Source organism: Sus scrofa, chromosome 4, assembly GCF_054392235.1.
Source record: "Sus scrofa isolate SSC_HxYL_T2T_F1_AM1 chromosome 4, Sscrofa_HxYL_maternal_Yorkshire_Landrace_v2.0, whole genome shotgun sequence".
In the NCBI taxonomy this organism is placed as follows: domain Eukaryota; kingdom Metazoa; phylum Chordata; class Mammalia; order Artiodactyla; family Suidae; genus Sus; species Sus scrofa.
In genome coordinates, this window is record NC_139386.1 from 92,873,784 (window position 1) to 92,898,041 (window position 24,258).

At 47.2% G+C, this 24,258-nt stretch overlaps 1 protein-coding gene across 3 annotated transcripts in view; it reads left to right on the forward strand.

Annotated features, from left to right (window-relative positions):
• Positions 1 to 146: 146 nt before the first annotated feature.
• Positions 147 to 24,258, forward strand: part of OLFML2B (olfactomedin like 2B) — a 38,092-nt gene continuing 13,980 nt past the window's right edge. The window contains exons 1-5 of one of the 3 annotated variants that reach the window (XM_005663156.4): positions 147 to 794; positions 3,438 to 3,701; positions 6,271 to 6,378; positions 18,570 to 18,746; positions 23,842 to 24,073. In XM_005663156.4, the coding sequence (XP_005663213.1) occupies positions 621 to 794; positions 3,438 to 3,701; positions 6,271 to 6,378; positions 18,570 to 18,746; positions 23,842 to 24,073 (955 nt within the window). In that variant the 5' untranslated portion in view covers positions 147 to 620. The remainder of the gene's footprint in view (positions 795 to 3,437; positions 3,702 to 6,270; positions 6,379 to 18,569; positions 18,747 to 23,841; positions 24,074 to 24,258) is intronic. The other 2 variants (XM_013996817.3, XM_001924407.6) reach the window with 2 other exon arrangements.

The window sequence follows — 24,258 nt, forward strand, 5'->3', positions numbered from 1 at the left end:
GGGTCGGCCGAGCGCCCCTCTGCGCGAGTTCTGGGCGCTTCCCGGTCCTCCTCCTCCGCGCCGTAACTGGCTGCATCTCAGAGGCCCGGCACAATAGAGACTCCGCCCTCCCTCCGCGCCAGCCCTCCTCTGCGCCCTCGCCCTGCAGCCCTTGCAGCTGCTGCCGCTGGCTGTCCCCCTGCGCCCCCGGGATCCCCGCTGCCCGCCTCGGCGCGCACCACTCAGCCCGCATCCGCCCAGACTCCTTCCTTCCACCTGAGCCCTCTCCAGAGGACGACGCACTCGGCTAGCTGTGCCACCTCCACCTTCCCGATCACCTCTTTCTACTCTGAGCCCCACTCTCTATCGCGGCCGCGGTCCAGGTCCAAGCTGATCTCGGTCCCGGCTGATCCTGTTGGAAAGGAGATGATCAGAGTCTCTGGGGTGCACGCTCCTGCCCCACTCAGCAGCACCCAGCTTTAGAAGGCACTCTGAGCAGCCCCTCACCGGCTCCAGCCAAGACACCCTCTCGCTTCAGTCCTTGCTGAGAGCCCCCACCGCCCCTCGCCCCAAACCTCCACCCGCCCCACCGGACCACAGCCATTCTCTGAAGGGGTAAAGCTCCTTCTGTAGCGTCCCTCATGGCCAAGTCTCTTCTGCTAGTTCTCTGCTTGTCTCTAGTTATGGCTTTGGGCTGGGGGCACAGCACTCCCTCCACTGGGGCGACTGAACCCCCAGATGTGCGGACGGTGGCACCCACGGAGGACGAGACTCTGCAAAACGAAGCGGACAACCAGGAAAACGTTCTGTCTCAGGTAGGCTGCGAGTCCCATGTCCACTCCTCTTGCCCTGGGGATGTCACGAGCCTTGAGATGGTCCTCTCTGAAGTGTTCAGAGGCAGCGGTCTCTCTCCATTACCAAAGGGGAGAGCATTTGTTTTTCATTTATCAGAATTATTTTCTGAAGTGAAGGGACATGAGTTCCACTCTCAAAGGGTCTTTCAAGGTTACAGAACCAGTAGAAAGGAGGAAAGACACCATACAACTCCCTGAGAAGAAAGAAAGAAGAAAAAAAATCTAAACTTTTTGGTTCAAGGGTTGTGGAAAATATGGCCAAATCCTGTCTGTGTGGCTGTTTGTCAGAATTGGAATGTGAAAACAGGCGGGCATATTGGACAGGAGGCAGATGGCATAACCCCACGAAGAGATATTTCGTGACACAGAGTGAGACACCCAGGGAGAAGTCAGAACAGCCACAAGTGTGATGAATATGAGGTGACCCCCAAACAGAGGGACTGATGATGATGAGTCCTCCCATATTGGGGAGGTAAAATGGAAATGCAGGTCTGGCAGATGGTGGGGGTAGGGTGGGGAGAGTGACAGCTGATAGGGACAGGATCTGTAACACATCCTTTTACAAAGAACTTTCACTTGTTTTATTTGAGTCAATCCTCTCAAACCCTTATTCCCATTCTATAGATAAGGACTCTAAAGCTTGGAGCAGTAAGAGCCCTAGAGACGGGTAGAGCCAGGTCTTCTGAAAATCGTCAGCCCAGATCTCACGACTGTAAAAGACAGTTCTTTCTAGAGTGTTTATTTCATGACTTCCAGAGCCAACATGATGATTGTGTGGTGGGTGTCACCATAATCCTAATGATGAAGAATGGTTGGGAAAGAGCCCTACGGTGCTGCCTGCACCTCCACTAAGCCCTTGAGCTGTGGTCCTTGTCTCCTTCCTGTAGAAAGAATGACCAGCTCCACTTTGGCATTTATCAAACACTAATCTCCTCACCCTTCCTTTAATAATTATGCTTATTTAGAATGGGTAAACAGCAAGGTCCTACTGAATAGCACAGGGAACTGTATCCAATCTCCCCGGATAGACCATGATGGAAAAGAATATAAAAAAGAATGTATTTGTATAACTGAGTCAGTTTGCGGTACAGCAGAAATTGGCACAAAATTGTAAATCAACTGTACTTTGAATTTAAAAAATTTTTAAATTATGCTAATCCATGCCCTATATCCACCAATAACCTCACACTGACCCCCAAATCAAAAAGACATAAAAATCCATCACACTGGGGCTCTGGAGGACCGTCAACAAAAGCTCTCCTGAAACCTGAGCCTCCTGAAAGGAAGGAATCTCTCCAGGGTCTCAGAGCAAGGTTATGTAGAAATCTAGGCAGAGTTTCACAGAACAGACAGCTATGATTTACTGTCAGCCCATAAAGACTGGCCACTTAAGTCACCCTGAACTACAACTCCTTCTTCCACGGATCTATTCTGCATTTGACAACAGTCCTAAAACAAATATTAGTATTAGAAGAAACCCAACCTTTGCAAGAAAAACATTAAAGCCTCCCCCCACCCCACCCCGACACCATCCCAGGAACATATCCACTCTAACAAGCTCAGAGCTTGCCTGTCATGGTCATTAGTCAAATGAAGGGGACCCTTCTCTGTGCCCACAAAGGGAGCCCTAACTTTTAGGGATGCAGGGTGTCTTGGAGAGGAGCCTTTTCCCCAGAGGTGCCTAGGATTGTGGTTCCAGAAAGCCTGCTGTGGTGTGTTTTCCTCCCTGGGGAGGCTGGCAGAGGCAAGCACTCAGAAGGAAATGTTTAGTGTTATAGAAGCAGCAAGTGCTGCCAGTTTGCTTTCCTGGCTTTGGCCTGGGGTTTGGGTGCAGAAGCTATTCTAGGAGCCAAATGAACCCTTGGGCTGAGTAAACCTCTTTGACATCTGGATCTGCCTCTCTTCTCCCAGTTCCTTTTCTCTGACTCTAACCCATCCTTTGAGACCAAATCAGATACCACTTCCTCCAAGAGGTCTTCCCTGGTGCCCAGCTAGAACTAGTCTCTGTGGCCCTCTCTTTGAGCTCCCACTGCAGTCCCACTTCAGGGGCACTTATCACACCCCTAACAGTGTGACTGTTATCTATACGCCTTCTGCACTGTATGTTCCTTGAGAGCAGGCTCTATGTCTGGCCCATTGCTTTACCTCTGCAGCACCTAGCTCAGTCCCAAGATGGCACTCAAGAAATGGTGAGTGAATGAAGGAAAATAGAAGCTCATAGCTTGAAATCGAAATGTCACTTTTCTAGTATCTCCATCTATCTCTTCTCTCCTTTTTTCATCTAAATCTGCAAGGAATATTGGAAGAAAAATGGGGCTCATCTGTTTTTTTTTTTTTTCTCCTTTAAATGATGAAAGGCTAAGGCCCCCTGAGAAATGCACAGCTTTCCAAGATAAACGAAGAGAGCTGAATTCTGAGTGCCTTCCAGGAAATGTTAGAGTCAGCAAATTGTGTCACGATGACCTTTTCAACTCCACATCAGAGTTGTCCAAGGTCTCTGGCTAGCAGGACATTTGACAAAGAAAATGTGGAGAGCCTTCTTCAGGCTCCTGACTGATACCTGTGTTTGCACATCCCCAACCTGTTCTCTCTGTCTTTGACTAGTTGCTGGGAGACTATGACAAGGTCAAGGCTGTGTCTGAGGGCTCAGATTGTCAGTGCAAATGTGTAGTGCGACCCCTGGGCCGAGACGCCTGCCAGAGGATCAATGCAGGGACCTCCAGGAAGGAAGACTTCTACACTGTGGAAACCATTACCTCAGGCTCATCCTGCAAGTGTGCCTGTGTTGCACCACCATCGGCCCTCAATCCCTGTGAGGGAGACTTCAGGCTCCAGAAACTTCGGGAGGCAGACAGCAAGGACTTAAAGGTAGGACCTGGTGTGGGGTGATGCCTGGATGAGAGAGTGCCTTAGGGACCCATGAGTCTGACAAGGATGTTGGTAGGGATTATAGGCTTTTGAACAAGTGCGCCCTGTTTTAGCCTTTCAGGGAAGTTAGTCCCTGGGCCCACAAGTGTTGCATGTAGACCCAAAACTGATCATCTGACAAACTGGTCATTTGCAACTCTAATGTCTGAGGGAGATGCCTAGAGCAAAGTGTGCCCGCCCCTCTTATGAAGCCAAGGAGGCTGGGCCTGGGAGGAGCTGCCAGGCTCAGCCAGCCAAAAGAACTCAGCGTTCTTCTCCAGGAGAGTTATTGCCATGATTTACTGTCAGCCCAGCAGGCACCCTAAAGATATACAAGACACAGAGAGCAGTGGGCCTTCAGTCCTCAGCACAAGAGCTGTGTGACCCAGGGAAGAGGCCGGGGACCTGTGCTAGGTCTAGTCATCAAACTGCAATCCTGTGGTCCTGGTCCACAGGGTGGGGGAGCTCAGGCCTTACCTGGGGCATCCTTGTAGGCTGGCCAAGGGCTTCATCTGAAGTGTGGGGTTGTGGAATGAGCTTGGTTTGGCATCAGACTTGGATTCAAATCATTGCTCTGCTACTACTTGCTGTGTGATTCTATTCAAGTTATTCAACTAGTCTGAACTCAATCTCCTTCAATAAAAAGTAGGAAGAGTAACATCTATCTTTGGGGGTTGTTTTGAGAATTGATGAGATGACAACTATTGAGTACTTGACACAATGCCTGATATGTAATTGGGGCTCAATAGACACTAGCTCCTTTAATGAGTGACCATGTAAAGTGCTACTGCTGTGCTGGCAGCTGGTACACACTTGGTAACTGGTCATCATTGACAATTATTATTATTATTATTATTATTGGCTTTTGTCTTTTTAGGGTTGCACCCACAGCATATGGAGGTTCGCAAGCTAGGGATTGAATTGGAGCTTCAGGTATGGGCCTACACCATAACCATAGCAATGCGGGATCCGAGTCACATCTGGGACTTAACACCACAGCTCACGGCAACATCAGATCCTTAGCCCACTGAGCAAGGCCAGGGATTGAACCCGCATCCTCATGGATACTAGTCGGGTTCATTAACCACTGAGCCATGACAGGAACTCCATCATTGAAATTCTTTTAAGCTGAGTAGTGTTTACCAGTAAAATAAGTGTCCCAGGATTCAGCTCTGTCTCTCAGAGCTTCAGCTCTGCCGTGAAACTATTATCTAAATCAAAGGCAGAGTCTCCCAGTTATAGGATTAGAGAATTCTGAAACTCTTGAGGGATTCTGTAACAATAATAGGCAAAATTTTCAACTCAGAAAATCATCATAATATATACTAATCAGCTATCTTTCCATGGCTCTTACCCAGGACTCAGCTGTCTTCCTCTAATGGGAGGAAGGAGATCTAAACATGAGCATTTCATATATGGAATTCCTCATCTAATATAAAGACTGTGGAGCAGAGATTGCACAAGTGTGTCCAGCAAACTCTTCTGGGGATGCTCCTTGGCAGGGAAGCTCAGTTTAAGCATGTCTCATCTCTTCCCCTTTGCCTGCACTTTGCATGGCCTGGATGTCACCAGCACTTCACCCACCCCCTTTCTCCAAGTGACTCTGTACTGGCAGGAAGGATAGTGTTGAAAAAAACCTGAGAGAACGGGGTACCCTTTGATAACTTGCCGCCTCAAAGATGGGCCATCGGATCTCTTTTACCCCAGGGTCAGTTTGCTTTTAGTGCTAAGGAAAAGCTTGTTGGTGTCTTCCAGGGACTTCAGCAGGCAATGAATTTGTTTCAGAAGCATATTCTCAAGGCATTGATGTATATAAGTCACTTCATTGATTTTATAGATCACTTACTATGGGGCCAGATACTGTATGAGGTATCATGGAGAATCAGAGATGAAGACGACATAGCACTATTTTCAAGGAGCTGACAGTCTAGTGGGAAAGACTAGACACACACAACTGATGGATTTAATAAAAGAAGTATAAACAGTTTGTTGAAGCTGTCCAGACCACAGTTCATGTGTTCTTATAGGAATCTCCCATTTCCTTACCCAAGTATTCCAGTAGGCAGAATACACCTACATCACTGGATCTGTGTCCACCCACACAAGTGCTGGTTTCAGAGGGCCACCTCTCAATTCCTGGCTGGTGGCTTCCCTGCCAAGCCTCCAACATGGAGATCTAAAAACAAACGTTTCCCCCTGGCAGTTCCTGTTTTGGCTCAGGGGGTTAAGAAACTGACATTGTCTCTCTGAGGATGTGGGTTTGATCCCTGGCCTTGTTCAGTGGGTTAAGGATCTGAATTTTGTTGCAAGCTGCAGTATAGGTTACAGTTGTGGCTCGGATCTGGTATTGCTATGGCTGTGGTGTAGGCCTCAGCTGCAGCTCCAATTCAACCCCTAGCCCGGAAACTTCCATATGCCACAAGTGTGGCCATAAAAATAAAAATAAAAATAAATAAATAAATAAAAAGAAACATCTCCCCCTGGATGTGTCTGCCCCAGCCTTGGACTGACACCTGCCCTTGTCTCATAGCTCTCCACCATCATAGACATGTTGGAAGGAGCTTTCTATGGCCTGGATCTCCTGAAGCTGCACTCAGTTACCACCAAACTGGTGGGGCGAGTGGACAAACTGGAGGAGGTAAGGAAGATTCTGGGTTCCATATATTTCTCTTGATCAGGCCCCAAAGTGTATCACACTTCCCACATTCTTTTTTTTCAGAAAGTATGTACCCCGACTATATTTAAACTATTATTCTTTGGAAAGAAAAAATATGCATAAAACATAAAGCACATCCAAAAGTCATGCCAAATTGTTGATGACAAAGAGACAGTGGAATGTAAATGTGCATATTTTCTTTTTTCATATATAGGAACCATACAATCAATATATATCTGTTTTCTCCTTGACTTCCAGGGAATTCAGAGCTAAATAAAATATAAAAGTATAATAAGCATTTTATTTCTGGTTTTAAGGTTCAGTCATGTCCCTTCTGGGTACATGGCTATTGATTTTTTTTGTCGTTTTAGCCTTTTCTGGGGCATGCATGGGGGTGGGGGTGAGGAGGTGGGTAGATGTGGGTATGTGGTAATCCATCTCAAATCCATTTTAGACAAAGAAGGTGTAAAAATGATTACTAAGAAGTAATATTCCTTATTAGAAAACATTCAGGCTGATCACCCCAGGAAGAATAGACTAGTAATGTAATCTTCATAGACAGACACCACGTTTGTATGGCTGGATTCTGGAGAGATGCACATAGCTGGAGCCGTGGTTTTCAGCTACTGTGTGACATGATGATGGGAGATAGAAGTCGTTACAGACAGTATTGTTGATATTGTTTTGCTGCTATAATGCTTTAACATATGATAAGAAATCATTTAGTTACCAGGAAAGGAATGATCATCATTCAGCCTGATTGTTAAGAAGCTCATAGATATGTTTCATCCACTGGCATCCAGTTCTTGATTGGATACTTGAATCAGTGACTCAAAGAGCGGCTGCCTCAAGTAGATACCTATTTAATTTCCCGACTGTTAATGGAAGTGGTAAATTTAATAATGGGGTGACTGTAAATATATCAATGTTCCTCATGAAAAAGTGGGCTTTGAGCAGAGGTCTCTCATAGGGGAGCTGAGGTTCCCTGATGGGTGATTAGTAGAGGAAGGATGTGAAAAAAGTCAGGATCATTATGTGGCAGAAAGGGCACTCACTGGACTGGGTGCTAGAGTCAGGACAGAGTGAATTACTCTCTGTTTGCCACTACAAGCAACCATATCCCACTTGCTCGTATCTGTGAAGTAGGAAAGGTCCCTACCTACTTTGTATGATTGCTGAGGGGATAAGAATTGAGCTAAACATTTTGTAAATATTTCAAAATGGTTAAATAAAACAAAGCACTCAGGTTTTGACCAAGGAGGACTGTTGGGGGCAGAGGGGGCAAACATCCCTCTGTTGCTTTGCCAAGAGAATTGGGTCAAAGATGATGAAACATTGTGACTTCAAGGATTAATTTCAGCACACTCCTAAAACACCAGATCCTTCTCCACCCACCCTTAGCCTTAGCTCACTTGGCTGTGTGAAGTGTTTTCTGAACCTGGCGATTTGCACTGGGAAGATTGATAGGTCCACAGTCACTTCAATTACAAAGTCTAATGAGCGGGATCAGGGCTCTAGAGGCCAAGCTTTGTAGACAGGTTGAGCTGGCTAATGGGACTATGCTAGTCCATTCTTATCAGCCCACTTTTCTTGGAGGGGCTCCCTAATAGAACCAGGTCACTTGGCGTCTTGAGTCTTTCTGATGGGATTAGGAATGGTCAGCATCATCCTACTACCAATGGACTTCATTCAGGCTGAGATTCTTTCTTCTATTTCACACCACCTCTGATTCTTGCACATGGGTTTGAAAGAATCAAACCAGGATCCAACTGGACCTTCAAAATTGGAAAGTGCTTCCCTTTCTCTTGGGCCCTAGAACCATCCAAATGTGCCATGCCCCTTTAAAAAAAAAAATTGCTTTTCTACAGGAACAGGGGTGATAGCCACCTCTTATGCTTTTACCTGACCTTGGCAGCCACCTGTTTTTCATTCTGTCTGGAGAACACAGCCTGGGAAAGATTACTCTGGGGGTAGAACACAGCATTCATGAGGCCAAGGTCAGACGCTCAGTGTCTGAGGAGGCCAGTGGCCTGAGTTCTGTTCCAGGGCTGTAATCTGTTTCCAGCCTCCTCCAGCAGCTGAGCCCTCCCTGCTGGCAAATGGTAGGAGTGTGGGTGAATTTGGTGCAATGCCACTACCCAGCAGGATGTATCGTCTTTGCAGTCACACAATCACTTCATTTTTGCCAACCTTAGTTACAGTGATGAGGGTTTTCTCTTTTTCAAATCTGTGGAATGTTTAGTAGCAAAAACTGGACCTTTATAATCATCATCAACATCATTATCCTTTATATTTGCATACCATTTATGGTTTTAAAGCAACCCATATACATTTAGCTCATTTGTTCCTGTGAGTTGGACAGGATGTGAAGCCTAAGGAAATTAGATGACTTTCCTACAATGGTGCTAGGGAAGTGTAAGCTGGAGCTCAGGCCTTCTGTTTCCTAGCCCAAGGCTCTTTCTAATCAACTTCATAAGGTTTTTTTGAATCATTCCTGGCTACCCTGAGAATATCAGTTTTTCCTAACCAGAACTTAAAGCAGTAGCTCTTCCAAAAGAATTTCTAGGCAAAACCATGGCCGTATCCCATACATTCTGTTAAACAGGATTAAAGTTGAGTTAAGGAAAGTCCCATCCCATGAAGAGGTTCCCCGAACCAGGCAGCCCAGGATTACAGTGTGTGGCTGTGGTGTGAGAGTAGACCCAGATGGGTCAGGGCCCTGGACCCACAGAGCAAAGCAGCCTCTCTTGGCTTCAGGTCCAGCCACTCATCTCCTGGCTGTTGCTGGCTGCCTGTCTGTAGTCTGCTGCCATTGAAAAGGCAGAATGTAGGGTAAATGGAAAAAACACTCCTTCTCTAGCCTGGCTCTGCAAGAGGAATGGAAGTGAAACTCTACTCCTGGTCTTCGAATATTCTTGAATCCCAAGGAGAGTTCTTTGGAGGTCAGACCAGACAAAAGGGGTCAGATTGGAGGGGCATTTTGCCCAGAGTAAGATCAGTACTTGGCAGAAGAAGCAGGCTCACACACGTGTGTACATCCACCTCGGGTATGTAGGAGGGTGTAAGAATGGAAACTCCATTTGCAAATGAAAGAGGAAGGAAGGAGAGAGAAATGGAATCTGAACCATTGAGAATCTAACCTCTTGGTAAAATCAGCTCCGGGAGCTCTGCTTGGTTGAACTTTTGTTCTAAATCATGAAAAATAATACTTGCATAGAAAAGTGCATAAACAATTAATATACAGCTTAGCAAATTATTATAAAGCAAATACCCATGTTACCACCACCAACCTTAAGAAACAGAGCGATGTTAATACCCCCAGAGCCCTTCGGGTACCCTCTCCCACTCACCCCTCTCTGAAGGGAGCTTCTATCCTGAATTTTATGTTAATCATCTTCCTTGCTTTTCTCTACAGTTTCATCACCTAAGAATACATCCCTAAATATAATAGTTTTGTCTATTTTTGAACTTAATATATAGAGTCCTACAGAGCTTGTGTGTATGCGTGTGTGTGTTGGGCTCCTTGCACTCAACTTTATGTTCGTATTTGCTTTTTTTATATATACTTTTTTGGAATATTGTTGACTCACAAAGCCATGCCAATCTCAGGCCCATAGCAAAGTAAATCAGTCATACATATACATATAGCCATTCTTTTCAGATTCTTCTCCCATAGAGGTTACCACTCTATGTTTACCAGCATCGAGTAAACAACTTTATGTTTTTAATACTTACCTGTGCTGTTTTGTGGCTTATAGTTCATTCATTTTGGTTGCAGTGTAGTATTCTAGTGTGTGAATATACCACATTGAATTGATCCTTTCTGCTGTCGTGGATATGGGGGTTGTTTTTAGTTTGGTAGTGTATGGTAGCCTCAGGAGCATCCCTCTCTATGCTCACCCCATAAATGTATGCATCTCTCTATGATATATAAGTAGGAATGGAGCTATTGCACCATTAGTTATGTGTATCGTCAACTTTAGGGAATACATTCGGCCTTCCCTATCCACATGTTTCACATCTGTGGATTCAATTGAAAATACACCCCCTGCAAGTTCCAGAAATTTCCAAAAAGCATAACTTGAATTTGCTACATGCCAGCAGCTATGTACATAGCACTTACATCATATTAGGTATTATAAGCAATCTAGAGATGATTTAAAGTATAGGAGAGGATGTCCTTAGGTTATATGCAAATCCTACACCATTTTATAAAAGGGACTTGAGCCCCTGTGAATTTTAGTATCTGCGGGGAGCCCTGGAACCAGGTCCCTGAAGACACCAAGGAGTGACTATATTGCCAAACTGTTTTCCTAAGTGGTAGTTCCAGTTTACATTGCTTCCAGAAGGGTATGAAAGCTCCATACATTCTTGCTGAAACTTGGTATTGTCAGAATTACTAATTTTTGTCAGTTTGGAGCATACATCTTAGGTAGGGCTACTTCATTGTGTTCCAAAAACTTAACCTCCAAAATATCTTTCCTGTTCACCTGGAGGAGGCCGGAAGCCTCGTGGGCATTCCTTTAGAACTGGTCCAAGTAGAAGTAACATCCAACATGGTCAGTAGCCCAGGAATGTTCAGTGTGGTAGTCCAAACTGACCCTCTCCTGAATGGCTAGAAGGGGAAGGGGGTGTAGGACGGAGGGGTGTACGTTGGACTTGGGGATGTATATTGTTGTATATAGACACAAAACATAGGTGCCCGGAGAGTTAGGAGTTAGAGCTCTAGAAGGAAAATCTATGCCTTTTCAAAAGACAGAGACCGACCCTCTTCATTGCAGGTAGACCCAGCGTGGCACAGATTCAGCTTAGAAGATGTTTGCTCTGAGCTCTGAGTATACCCAGAGGTACAAAGGCTGTGTAGGCTGTTCAGGCCTAAAAATAGATTCTTAAGGCAGCAGGAAAAGCGGCAGGAGGTACAGTCCTAGTACCACACAGTACTTCTAAGAGCAGATTTATTATCAAACTAAAGAAAAAGACAGAGGGACAGAAATTTCTTCTAGTATCAAACCTTCAGTTGAATTAAGTTAGGCCCATAAAAATTGCAAACCTTTGTGAAGAAATGGCCCACCCCCACTTAGCTACAGGATATCTGCCAGCATTTATAAGTACTTGGATGTGACTGTGCACACATGTGCCTTCATATATATGTGAGTGCATATCTCGAGCCCTTAAAATAGCTGCATGCCTGCAAGCTTCCCCAAGTGTGATTTCTGTTGCCCAAGCCCTGTGCCTTCTTGTGTGTGTGACTTTTTCTCTCACACCTACCTGCTGGAGTTTGCAAACCCCATCCATAAGGACATATGGGCACTGTGGAACCTTGTGTGTCATCTGAAGCCTTTTCTCCTGGTAATGTTGTATCCAAGTGAGATTTAAAGTCTCCAATGCATTTACCAGACCCAGAACTGGCCCTCTCCCCAGAATGTGCTGGCTCAAGCATTGCTGAGGGCTTCTACCCCAGACCTATGGATATGGTAGCCTTTGTATTTCTGGTCTGGAAAACAAGATCAAAGGATCATTCCTGACTCTGGATATATCTTTTTACCAATGAATAGGAAAATGTAATTTTTGTCTGGGCAGGCCTGGCCACAAGTTAGGGGAGCTGTGTCTTTCCAAGCCTATCCTTTCTTCCCTCCCTCCACTCCCATCAAGACACCCCAAGTGCTCACTCTGTCTCCTGATCAAATCTGCATTCACAGAAGGCTTTGCTGTAAATTATTTCACTTTTCTCCTTACTCAGGTGCAGCCTTGGAGAGCAGTGTCATTCACCCTGTCTGACCACAGTGAAAAGGGAAAGGGTTAGAGATAATATTTCTAAGACCCTTTTCAGCTCTGCTATTTAATTCCATTTACAACTCAGTATGGGTTCATGTCAATTTATTACCTCTCCTGGGGTTATATATACTTCAAATCTAATTTATTGCTGTGGCATGAAACATTTTCTTCCCAGCTCAAGGGATTTAAGGTATGAGTGTCAGCCCTCCATCTCCTGGCCTAGGAATAGCTTGTAGCTGCCAGGATGTATGGGAGCAGGTGGCCGTATTTAAGGGGTTCATCATCAGAGGCCTGGCACTTTTTGGTCTTTACTTGTTTGACTATCTTCCAAGCTCTGGACTTATGGAGGACAGCCTGGGTCTAAGTTATCTTTGTTTGCCAAATTTTAGCCCACCGCAGCAGCTGGACGAAGATGCTCAACAGCTGCTTGTTTCAGGGAGTGATTGAACACATCAGCTGGTTGCCCCCTGCACCCGGGCCGGCCTGCCCATCCCCATCAGCTGTGGTCATAGAGACTGTGCTGCATCCTGCCTGTCCTGTCAGCTGGAGCACCAGCTGTTTCTAGCTGCTCTCCCCCTCCAGCTCTCCTACCAGGGGCTGGAGACAGCTGTCGGCTGGAGTGGATGTCCCAGGCCACCTGGTCCTAGGCATGTCCTAGAAGGTTCCCAGGGGGGGAGGGTAGGTGAGCTAACAGGAACTCTGAGCCCTCCCAGCAGGTCCAGTTACCCCCACACTATCTCACTTCACTTCTACAAGGAACCCTGCTCCTTCTGCTCTCAGGCTTGCCATCTGCATCTGAGCCCTGTGCACTCCAGCTGGTGGGGGCTGGGTGGCTTCCACAGATGTGAGGGCACATGCCTGTTGCATGACTTGGAGCCGTGGTCTGGCCCACTGGCAACCTTGCTTAGTCTACTCCTGCAGGAGTCTCTTTACAACACACCAGCTTTGGGTCCTCACCTTCCTCCCTGTCCCAGCCACACCAAACCTCAGCTTCCTCCCCTTTTCTATCTCTGTATCTGCTACTGAATCCCAAGGGTCTATCCCCCCGCCCCCAGCTTCAGCTGCATCTGTCAGGCCCTATTTTTGTGCCTGGCACTGTGCCACATGCAGCCCCTCGTTCAGTTCTCATACCAAGCCCGGTGAGGTGAGTAGCGATATTTCTTCCTTCTCTAACTTGGGCTGAAGAGGTCCCATCTCTTGCTTTATGTGGTTATATGAAACCAGATGGTGACTGTTCAGGGGGGTTCATACTTGGTCTCCAGGGACGGCACCTTCCTTGCCCCACGCCCGTCCCTGATTTTGGGTTGGGAAAACAAGACCACAAAGAACTAATAGAGCTTTGCACTCTGGTTGTCTTTCCTTCAGGTCCCAGCACTTGTGGCTCAGCTTCCGCATGGTCTCACTCAGGCACACACACACTTGTCCAACAGCTGGACAAGGTCAGGACACAGTCTGTACCCAGGAAACAGCCTTTCCGCCCGTGCCTATTGTACTGGTCTGCGCATCTGCTTGTGTTGGCCCTCCCCAGCTCATTAAAGCTGTATTCTGACCAACTAGACCCCCAGTTCCACCTACATCTAGTCCCCCTTTGCCCAGGGACCTGCCTAATTTGCACACTTCCTCCCCTCTGGCATCTGTGGTCAGCACAGGACACCTGCCCCCATCTGGCAGTGTGGGCTTGCTCTCAGGGGGCACCCTCTGATGCCCCACTGCATGCCCCCAGCACATGGCACTTGTTCTGTGAATACCTCTCTGTTCCTTGGCTCTGCTTAGCCCAAGGACCCATGACACAGTTCTCAGATCTTTAATTCTCATGCCTAGCTATCTGCTATTCTTCCCTCCTCCTTTCTCTCCTCACAGCACCAGGATCCTTGGCAGAGGCCATGTGGTGTGCTCATCCCTGCCAGATAGGCACCCTTCCTACTTCCTCCGCCACGTTGCCAGTGCTGTGCACAAGCCAAGTTGCACATGACATAAATGTCATAGTTGCAGATGCCAGAGGGGAAGAGCCAGAGGCATGAGGTCATGGGCTTCACCCTCCTCCAAGGGTGAAGGGAGGAGAGTGTCCTGTGTGGGCAGCACCCCTAGTGCCTCCTGAGAGGTACTCTCACAAAAGACCCTTGGTGTGAGGAAGACAGAGCCCCAGGGAGGAGTGGGGAGCCCTGCCAGGCCAGAACCCCTGGGGTGGAGGTGGCTGAGTGGGAGAGGTGGCTGAGGAGGGGTAGCTGCTGCTGATGCCCTGGGGGACGCCAGCTGGCTTGGCCCAGCAGGCCAATGGGGTGATGCCACCACCAGCCTGGTGTTTATTCAGGCGGCTGGCGGGCTTTGCTGTTCCCGTGAGGGGAATAAAAACATATTGCTCCTCTGGGTTCTCAGGGCCAGGCCTGCCTCAAGCCCTCCTCTGTGGAAACTACGAATAATGGCTCCTCACTAAAACCAGAAAGGGTATTGGACGTTTATAAATCAATGAGGGGGGAGCTTTCAGGAGTCTAGAAAACCCAAGATCTAGGGGGCAGGGGCTGAATCTGTGGGGTTGCACCTTTGCCTCACAGGGAGTGTAAGGGCCAGTGCTGACTGACTCAAGGTGTTTAGGAATTGGATGAGATCTTGTTTTAGTAATGAGGCCACATAGGCCACGCCATTGGGTCCACCCAGAGTGGGGTCCTAGGGCCATGGCTGAGCCACAGAGGTGGACATGCCTCAGTCCCCACCTCAGAGATACGTCACTGACCTAGCTCATGAGTCAAAACTTGCATCTGTCATGTCACCCTGACTTGCTTTCTTCACTGCACTTTCGATAGTTGATGCTTTCTTGGTATTTCTTGTTTATTGCTTACTTCCCCTCATGGAGGGTGGTCTTCATCAGAGCAGGACCCTCACCATGTGCTTAGCCACAGTGCCCAGCGCTGAACACACAAATGCATTGCATCAATGAAGAAGTAATACATGGAATCTCTGAACCTGCTTGGGGCTTCATTACCTGTCTCAGGATGTGAGAGTCACAGGGGAAGATGTACAGGTCCTGCTTATGGATGTGCAGAAATGCTTGAATCCCACTAAGGCACCAGGAACTTTTCCCGTCAGCCCCAGAAAGACTCTGGTTCCTGCAGAACAGCCTTTCTCACACATTTGGGTCGCCTTTCCAGCAACTCTACCCCAAGCTTCTTACATTTAAGACAGTGCTTCTCAAACTTTAATGTATATGCAGATTGCCTGGGGATCTAGTTAAAATGCAGATTCTGATTCAGCAGGTCTGGGTCCAGCTGGAGCTTCTGCATTTCTAACAAGGTCCCAGGTGATGGAATGGTGCCTATGCTTTGGGGAGCAAAGATTTATGGGAGTCCAACAGTTCTATATTTCTCTGCATATGCATATCCTATTGTATATCCTGAGACCAAACTAACAGTACTCACTGGCCCCTTTGATGAGCTCAGAGTTCCTTGGGAGCTGGCTAAGTGCCAAGAACCTCTCCTGGTATTCTTAGTGATCCAGCAAGTGAATTAAAGAAGCAAGAGCGGAGTTCCCATCGTGGCGCAGTGGTTAACGAATCCGACTAGGAACCATGAGGTTGAGGGTTCGATCCCTGGCCTTGCTCAGTGGGTTAACAATCCGGTGTGGCCGTGAGCTGTGGTGTACGCCGCAGATGCGGCTCGGATCCTGCGTTGCTGTGGCTCTGGCATAGGCTGGCAGCTACAGTTCCGATTCGACCCCTAGCCTGGGAACCTCCATATGCCACGGGAGCGGCCCAAGAAATAGCAAAAAGACAAAAATAAAATAAAATAAAATAAAATAAAAAGAAGCAAGAGCCAGGAGGACTCAGTTCTGCCACTTTTCAAAATGATCTTGGGCAAATCACATCCTTATTTTGAGCCTCGGTTTCAGTTGTTAAAGGAAGGGTTAGGCTTGCATTCTGGAGTCCATTCCAGCTGTAATGTTCCATGAAAAATAACAGCCATTTCCATGCACGTCCTTGTATATTAACTCATTTAATCCTCATAACCACCCATAAGGAAAATGTTAGTGTTTTCCTTATTTTACACACAGGCAAACTGAAGCACAGGGATTTTTTTTTTTTTTTTTTTTTTTTTTGTCTTTTCAGGGCAACATCTGTGGCATATGGAAATTCCCAGCCTATGCCACAGCCACAGCAATGCCAGATCCGAGCTGCATCTGTGACCTACACCACAGCTTATGACAATGCTGTATCCTTAACCCACTGAGGGAGGCCAGGGATCAAACTTGCACCCTCATGGATACTATGAAGCACGGGGATCTTAAGTAATTTGCTCAAGATCACAGCTCTAGCAGTAGGACCTTTGAGATGTGAACCAGTTTCCTCCAGAATCCATGCTGTTGACCACTGTACTTGACTGACCCAGATAACACTTATCAGGAATAGCTGCACACCCGGTAAGACCACTCATTCCAAGTAGTCTTGATACAAGACCTCTTTCTCAAGGGCTTCAGCTCTCACAGTTAATTCTGTGCAATTTAGACAAGCTGGCTTGGACTTAGCCTCATGGAACACATTGAGTCTTTCCAGTGATCAAAATCTGGCATGCACTGAAATGCTGTAAGAACGGCATGGTCAATGGTCTGGAGCCTGGTTAGTGTTAACAAGCACCGCATGGGCTCCTCTGGGCACCTATGTAGAGCCATTGGAGCCACAGTGTCTGCTTGTCACCATCTTCCTACACACCCCCTAACATTGAACCACTGTGGCTTCCCTCTAGGACATGAGCAGCAACTTACAAGACTGCAGACTGTGCCTGGCAATGTCTGAGCTTTTGCACTTCTCGGGTCTGTCAAAGAAAGATGGAAAGTAAACCCATCCTCTGTTTTTACATGGTTACTTCCTCTACCACCATCATAAACAGGGCCCAAAGGAGAACATCACATTGAAAAATTCAGATGCTCATGGAAACCTTAGAGTGGGGGCCACTGCTAGACAATGTTACATCTCAGTGCAGTAAACTTCTCTAAAAATCCAGAGGTGAAAGGATACCTCTAAGCCTGTGGATAACTATCCATGATTCAAATCCCATTTAGCTTCATCTTCTGCAGGACGCTGCCTTTGACGCTTCCAGTCCATTCTCTCCCTCCTTTGAACCCACCTAAAGAACCTGACATGATTGGTCACCTTCTTCCTACAATGTGGACCCTCTCCCCTACTACGGTTTTTTTCCCATGCACCCCCTCCATCCCAGGACAAGAACCCCAGAGGAATTAGAGGCTTGCTTTCTGCCACACTATGCCCTAGACACATAGAAGGACTCACTAGTGCTGACTGGGTGAAATGTAGCTTTGGTCCTTTCTGCTGTGAACTATGTCTGGACCATGGCTAATTCGCCAAGTAGGGGTCATTTAGGGGAACTTTTTATGGGTGAAAAGGAAAGTTTAAAGCAGCCTATCAATTTCCTATGCAAAGGATGCTATTAAAGTGCTGGGGAACCATAAAAAAGAATTAAATATTGCCATTTACAGCAACATGGGTGAACCTAGAGAATTTCTACTCAGGAAGTAAGTTAGACAAAGAAAGACAAATATTATATGATATCTCTTCTAGTGGAACCAAAAAAAATAATACAAATGAATCTACGTGCAAAACAGAAACAAACTCACAGACAGAAAACAAATTTATGGTTACTCAGGGGGAAAGGGAGGGAAGGATAAATAGGAATATGGGGTTAATAGATACAAACTACTACGCATGAAGTAGATAAGCAACAGGATTTACTGTATAGCACAAGGAACTATATTCAATGTCTTGTAATAACCTATAATGAAACGTAATACGAAAAACATATGTATAACTGAATCACTTTGCTGTATACCTTAAATTAACACAATATTATAAATCAACTTATTTCCTTTTTTCAAAGGAGATTTTTTTTTTTTTGAAAGTACTGGGGAAGAGTTTGTGCTCATTAGAAAAGCAGATTAAGTGGATTTCTTTGGCCACCTCTTTTAAAATTGCTTAGAAAAGCTTCTTTTCATTGTGGCCTTAGTTCACATGAGTGGGAGTGTAAGTGAATGAAACTTTTTTGTAATGTTACTCATCACTGGATAAGCACATACTGTGTACAAAGGATGCAAAAATAGTAAGTGTCCCAGTAGCCCAGGGACATGGTAGTGTTATTATTAGGAAAGCTGTGGTGGTATTGGGGTGTATTTCTAGCAGTGGATACTGGAGCCAAGCTGCCCTGGGAAATGCTGCCTGGGACTGAGCACCTGTCCTCAGCACAGGGCTGGAAACCCTCCAGGGCCCCAGTTGCTTCCGGCTGCTTTCTCAGCCTGTCTGGTGTCTCTGCTCTGAGCAGAAATAGCTGGCAGCTCCCTCCTGCATGTCTTCCAGGCACTTCAAAGGATTCTCTTCTTAAAATTTTATCTCTTCATAGGAAGTGTCTAAAAACCTCACCAAGGAAAATGAGCAAATCAAAGAGGACATGGAAGAAATTCGAACTGAGATGAACAAGCGAAGCAAAGAGAACTGCTCCAGTAACATCCTAGACAGCATGCCGGACATCCGCTCGGCCCTGCAGAGGGATGCGGCAGCAGCCTTCACCCACCCCGAGGTACAGCTCTGGCCTCCAGGGGGCTCTGCCCACAGTCCCTGGACAGTGTGCTACCAGCCTCTCACCCGTGCATAGTACTTTCAGGCTTTAGGCTTTCCATAGGCATGGTCTCTTTTCATCTATACAACAGTTCTATAGGTCTGGTGGGGCAGGGGTTGACCCCATTGTACTTATTAATATTGAAGCCCAGAGAGGTTTAGTGAGTAGGTCTTGAAGCCAGAACTCAAATCCTAGTCTCCTGAGTCCCAGGCCCCATTCTTCTCTTTGTTTTTCTTGGCTGTACCCACACAGAAGTTCCCAAGATAGGGATCGAACCTGTGCCACAGCAATGACAACACCAGATCCTTAACCGCTAGGTTACCAGGGAACTCCCATTCTTGCCTTTTTGACCTTGCCTTGCATTTATAAGTCAGGTGGCTTGTCTGGGACCATCCTGGTTAACACCTGCTGTCCTGGTGTAATTATTAATAATTATTAATTCACGCTCAAAAGTGTCCCAGTGTGGAGACAGTAAGCTGTGTGTTCCTCTCTATTTATAAAGGACTTTGTGATGCCCTATGTGCTTTCATCACTATCCCATGTGGTCTCCACAGCTCTGGAAGGCAGGCTGGAGTAGAGATCAATATCCTTACTTTGCAGATGAGGAGACGGATCCAGGAATGCTTACAGTCTCCCTTGCACAGCCAGAAAGTGGTGGCAAGGGGCCTCAAACCTCTGTCTCTTCTCACCCACTTGTGTCCTGAACACAAAGTCACCAATGCATGAAATGGGAACACTGACTAATGTAATTCGAGTGATGCCAAAGGATTGATTTGCTTAAAAATACCTCCTCATCTGATGCCTGTTTATTTTGGCTCCAGTTACTAAGTTAATGTTTATGTGCTAATGGTTACAAGTGTTATTCTTAATGTGTTGAGTTATCTCCTAATTGATGCCTGAGAAACAGGTATTAATTTGGGAGATAACCCCCAAAAAGTAGAAGAGGAAACAAGGTAAATTCTGGCAGCAGGACTTGAAGAGTGTGGACGCTATTAGCGAGTCAGGTCTGGATAAAATATTGTCAAGAGGGGTACCTGGCAACCATGGGATAGCAGCAGTTAAGACAGGCCTTGCTCACTTTTCCTGGGTCAAGGGTCAGTGGTGTGTAGCAGAGTGTGCATTCCAGGTGAGCCACTGAGGAATCCCTTCAGCCTCAGGGAGGCAGGCAGTGTGTGAGTGGAGCAGGGACTGGGACAGGGACAGTCAGAGCTCCTGAGCTGATGTTGTGTGTGCTGTGTCCTGAAAATGGGCTGGGGAGCATTGCAAAGAAGGACTTTGTTGCCTGGGTCATTAAGAATTGAGGTAAGAGAGGAAGTAAGATGAGGTATGTGGGCTTGGAGCTCTTGGGCAGGGAAATCCACCAAACTGGTGCCAGGCAGGCAGCAGCTGTGGCTTTGGGGAACCTTGGGCACATGCGTTCCAAAGGCAGGAAAGCAGGCAGATTAGGACTTTGGAGGCAAGAAGCCCTGAAGAGAGTATGGTGCCTGCACCCTGCCCAATTTGTAACTAAAAATAAAACCATTCCAAACCAGAAAATAAGGACAAGGAAGGCCAATAATTTTCTGGCTTAGCCCATGATGACTACTTTGATGGTTTTTTGGGAAATATCATATTCCTTCAAAAATTATTTATATTCTCATTTTTGGGTGTCCTCGACATGCCCGCTACTGAGCATGTGTTTAGTCTGCTTGGTGGGTCGTTCCTGAGCAGGTCTGAGCTCATAAACCAAAGAGCCAGAGGACTTTTGGGCTGGAAGGGAACTTAGAGATGCCCGCTCAACAGCTCAATAGGGCCCAGCAGCTCCTACTGCAGCCCACATGGCATCCTTTGCTGGCCCAGCAGGCCAGCAGACTCAGGCGCTCCCTGCCCTCTCTGGCTTCCAGTTTCCCAGTCAGATGAGCATGAGAATTCCATCCGTTGTTTTGATGACACATTATGTGGTATGTTCAGGAACCCAGCTCAGATTTCCCAAGGGCAAACAGCAAACCAAATCAAACACACCAAACTCTTTTTCTCCTTGGTCAGCAAAGCTCTTCTCCCTCCTAAAATCCCCATGTACGCACTGCTGATGTTAGCACAATCCAACCGAACCAGGGTGGTGGGGGTGGAGCCAGAGCCCAGACAGGGCTGGAAAGGGGAAGTGGTGAAGGAGGCAAGGCTAAGATCTTTCTCTCCCTTTTCATCCATCTGTCTCTTTTGTGAACTCTGTGATGAAAAAGCAGAAAAACAGGGTATCTGGGTTTGGTTGTTATTTTCAGGGTTCTTCTAGATGACGTCAGGATTTTCTGGAGTGGCGAATGGCACTTTGTTGGAGGCCTCTCTCCAAGAAAGTCCTTGCCTGGAGGAATGGCAAGGGGCTCTGGGGGGGTGGGGGTGGTTGGGTTGAGAGTGGAGGAGGCGGGGTGGCCTTGGGAACCTCAGGACACCAGGAGTTGAAGTCCACAACGGTTTAACAGAGAAAGGAAATGGAAGCTCGGTGGCGGCGGCTGGGGGATGTGGGTGCTGCCGCTCAGTGCATCCTGTCGCCAGTGAATCCAAGGAAATTATATGTTCTCTGGCAGAGGCTCTTCATGGTCATGCTCCATCCCCTTGGCTGGGAGAAGGAACTGCAGTTCCCGCTCGTCCCTGAGAGCCTGGAATTAAAGACAGTTCCTGGGGTTTGCCACGAAGAAATGACAACTTGCTTTTGCAATGCAGAGGGAAACCAGGGTCTGGCAATTAAATGGCCCGCAGCGTCTGAGTCAAGGGCTGGGGCCTCTTGTCAGCCTCCCAGGAAGCTCTTTCCTATGAGAAATGAGGGATTCCCAAGTCTGCTGGGCACTAGCCAGACCATGGCCTCAAGGACTTGGGGCTGTAGGCAGGTTTTTGGATGGCAAATGAGTTAGTCTCGTGGTCAGAGCTGAGGACAGTGGCTTTAATGTAAGGTAGGACACAGACTGTGAAAGCAGGCAGTCCTGGGCCTTTTTAATAGCCATATGACTGGATATGTGCCTCTCTCAGCCCTTCAGGACATTGGGCATCAAGGGACAGAGGTTTTATTTCCAAGTGGGCTCTCTGGGTATATTTCACAAGGATTTAAGGGAATTCACCCACCTTCTCCTGGTGAGAAGGGGGTCTTTTGTGGCTTAGGTGACAACAGAAAATGGCCCCTTCATTATTCAGCCATTAGAGTCCTCATGAGAGCAGGGCTGGGCGACACTCCCAGCATACCTCACTGATGGAGCCACTGCTCTTCAGGACCTGGACACCCTGTCCAGTGGCTGTCACTTCGACCACAGCCAGCTCACAGGCCCTGTGCACAGGCCCTTTTTTTTCAAGGGTGGGTAAGTGTGATCCTGGATGAGAGGATATAATTAAATGGCCCAAGACAGGACCCAGAGACTCTGCCACATTGATACACGAGAGGTCAGCCCCCAGGCAGCAGCTCTGGGGAGGACAGGGTGGTCTGCGTGACCAGAACCATAACAGAGGCCTCTTCATGGTACCATCAAGATGCCCTTGTCATGGGCTACCTACTATAAAACATCATTTGATTTGACAAAAATCCCAGGGCCAGTCACAAATGAGGATGATTCCTTGGGATTTGGATGATTCAGAAATTCAGTTTATCAAATGTAAAGAAGCATCCACCCAGGGGAATTAACGCTGAACAAGATGTTGTCTCTACTCTTCCAGTTGCAAGAGTCTAGAGACAACATTCTTAAATAAAGCCTGTGGAAGATAGGCTGGGAGAGGTGGTATAATACAAATACAGGCTTGTATCCATACAAGTTGTGTTCAGCTTTGAGTTAGAAGCCCAAATAAATAATAAGGGGCTTTGTTGTTCTTTCATGTAGAAGAGCTCTGCAGTCAGGTGGTCCAGGGCTGGTGTAGTTGTTTTTGCAATGTCATTAGTGACGTCCATTCTCAAAACGCCCTGATGGTCACAAGATGGCTGCTCAGCTCCAGCCATCCTGTCCACATTCTCCTGGCCAGAGAAATGAGAAAGAGTACAAAAGATGCCTTCCAGCTGAGTCATTCCTACTTTTTCAGGACTTTTTCAAAAAGCTTTTCCTATTAATTTCTACTTCTATCCCACTGGCCAGAACTTACTCCCATGACCACTCCTACAAAGCCAGTTTCTTGTTAAGTTAGGAATAAGGAGACGCAGAAATTAGGTAGTCATTTGGAAGCCTCTGCCACAAAATGCAAAGTGAAAATTAGAAAACAAAGATTAACTCTTAATGAAAAAGTCTGGAAGTGTTTCCTTGGGGTCCTGAGATTTTAGCCAGGCCTTAAGAAATTGGCAGATTTCAAAAAGTAGCTATATGGGGGGAAGAGACTGGCCTTCCAGACAGAAAACAGCCTGAGCAAAGATCCCACAGCTCAGGAGAGCCAAGAGGTTCAGGAGTCAACCAAGTACCTGGAGTACCAAGGGCACGGGGGATGGGTGTGGACCAAAAGAGAATACTGAGCGGGGGGGTCAAGTCAGTTTGAGTTCTCAGTGCCAGGCCAAGCACTTTGGGCTTTATTCTGGATTCATCAGGGAGGGCTCAGGGAAGTTTGCTCTAACAGCATAAGTAAAAGAAGTCATGCTTCCTCATGAGGGGTGCGTCTTAGTCCTCAGCCTTCATGTGCCAGTCACATGGACCTCACTAGCAACAACTGATACCAGATCTAATTCACCCAGCATCCCCAGGCCAGAGCTGAAAGGACAGCTCACTCTCTGGGAAGGATAGCATGGAGGTTAGAGACAGATTCTGGAGCCAGACTGCTGGGTTCAAAACCTGCCTCTAAAACTCACCTCCTGTAGGTCCTTGGGCAGTTTCCGTAATCTCTCTGTGCCTCATTTTCCTAATCTGTAAATGGGAATGATTAAAAATTGTTCCTGCCTCACAGGTCTGATGAGAAGATTCAATTAGTTAACATATGCAACACACATAGACCAGTGCCGGGCTCTTAGGAAGTGCTTTTGGGATTAGCTGTGATGTTAGTATGGCCTTGGCTCCAGCATTGCCTCTGCCTGACCTCTGCATCTCTGACCAGTGACCTGACCTTTCCTTGTGTCCCCTCTGAGGAGCAGTATGAGGAGAGGTTTCTTCAGGAAGAAACTGTGTCCCAGCAAATCAACTCCATCAAGCTCCTGCAGACCCGGCCACTGACTCCACCAGAGGTGGTGAAGCCACAGCGGCCCCTACAGCGGCAGGTCCACCTGAGGGGCCGGCCGGCCTCCAAGCCCACCGTCATTCGGGGCATCACCTACTACAAAGCCAAGGACCCTGAGGAGGAGAATGACATCGAAGAGCATCGTGAGTTGGGGTCAGCAGGGCCGCTCCCTAGAGGCCGGGCAGGGAGGGCGTCACCATTTGGACCCAGTGGAGGTGCACTTATCATGAACCACACACCCTTTCTGCAGTTTGATTACTGCTGCGGCCTCACAGAGTCAGCTCAGTTATCTGAGAATTCTCTGCAGTTAATGAATTGTCCAGAGTTC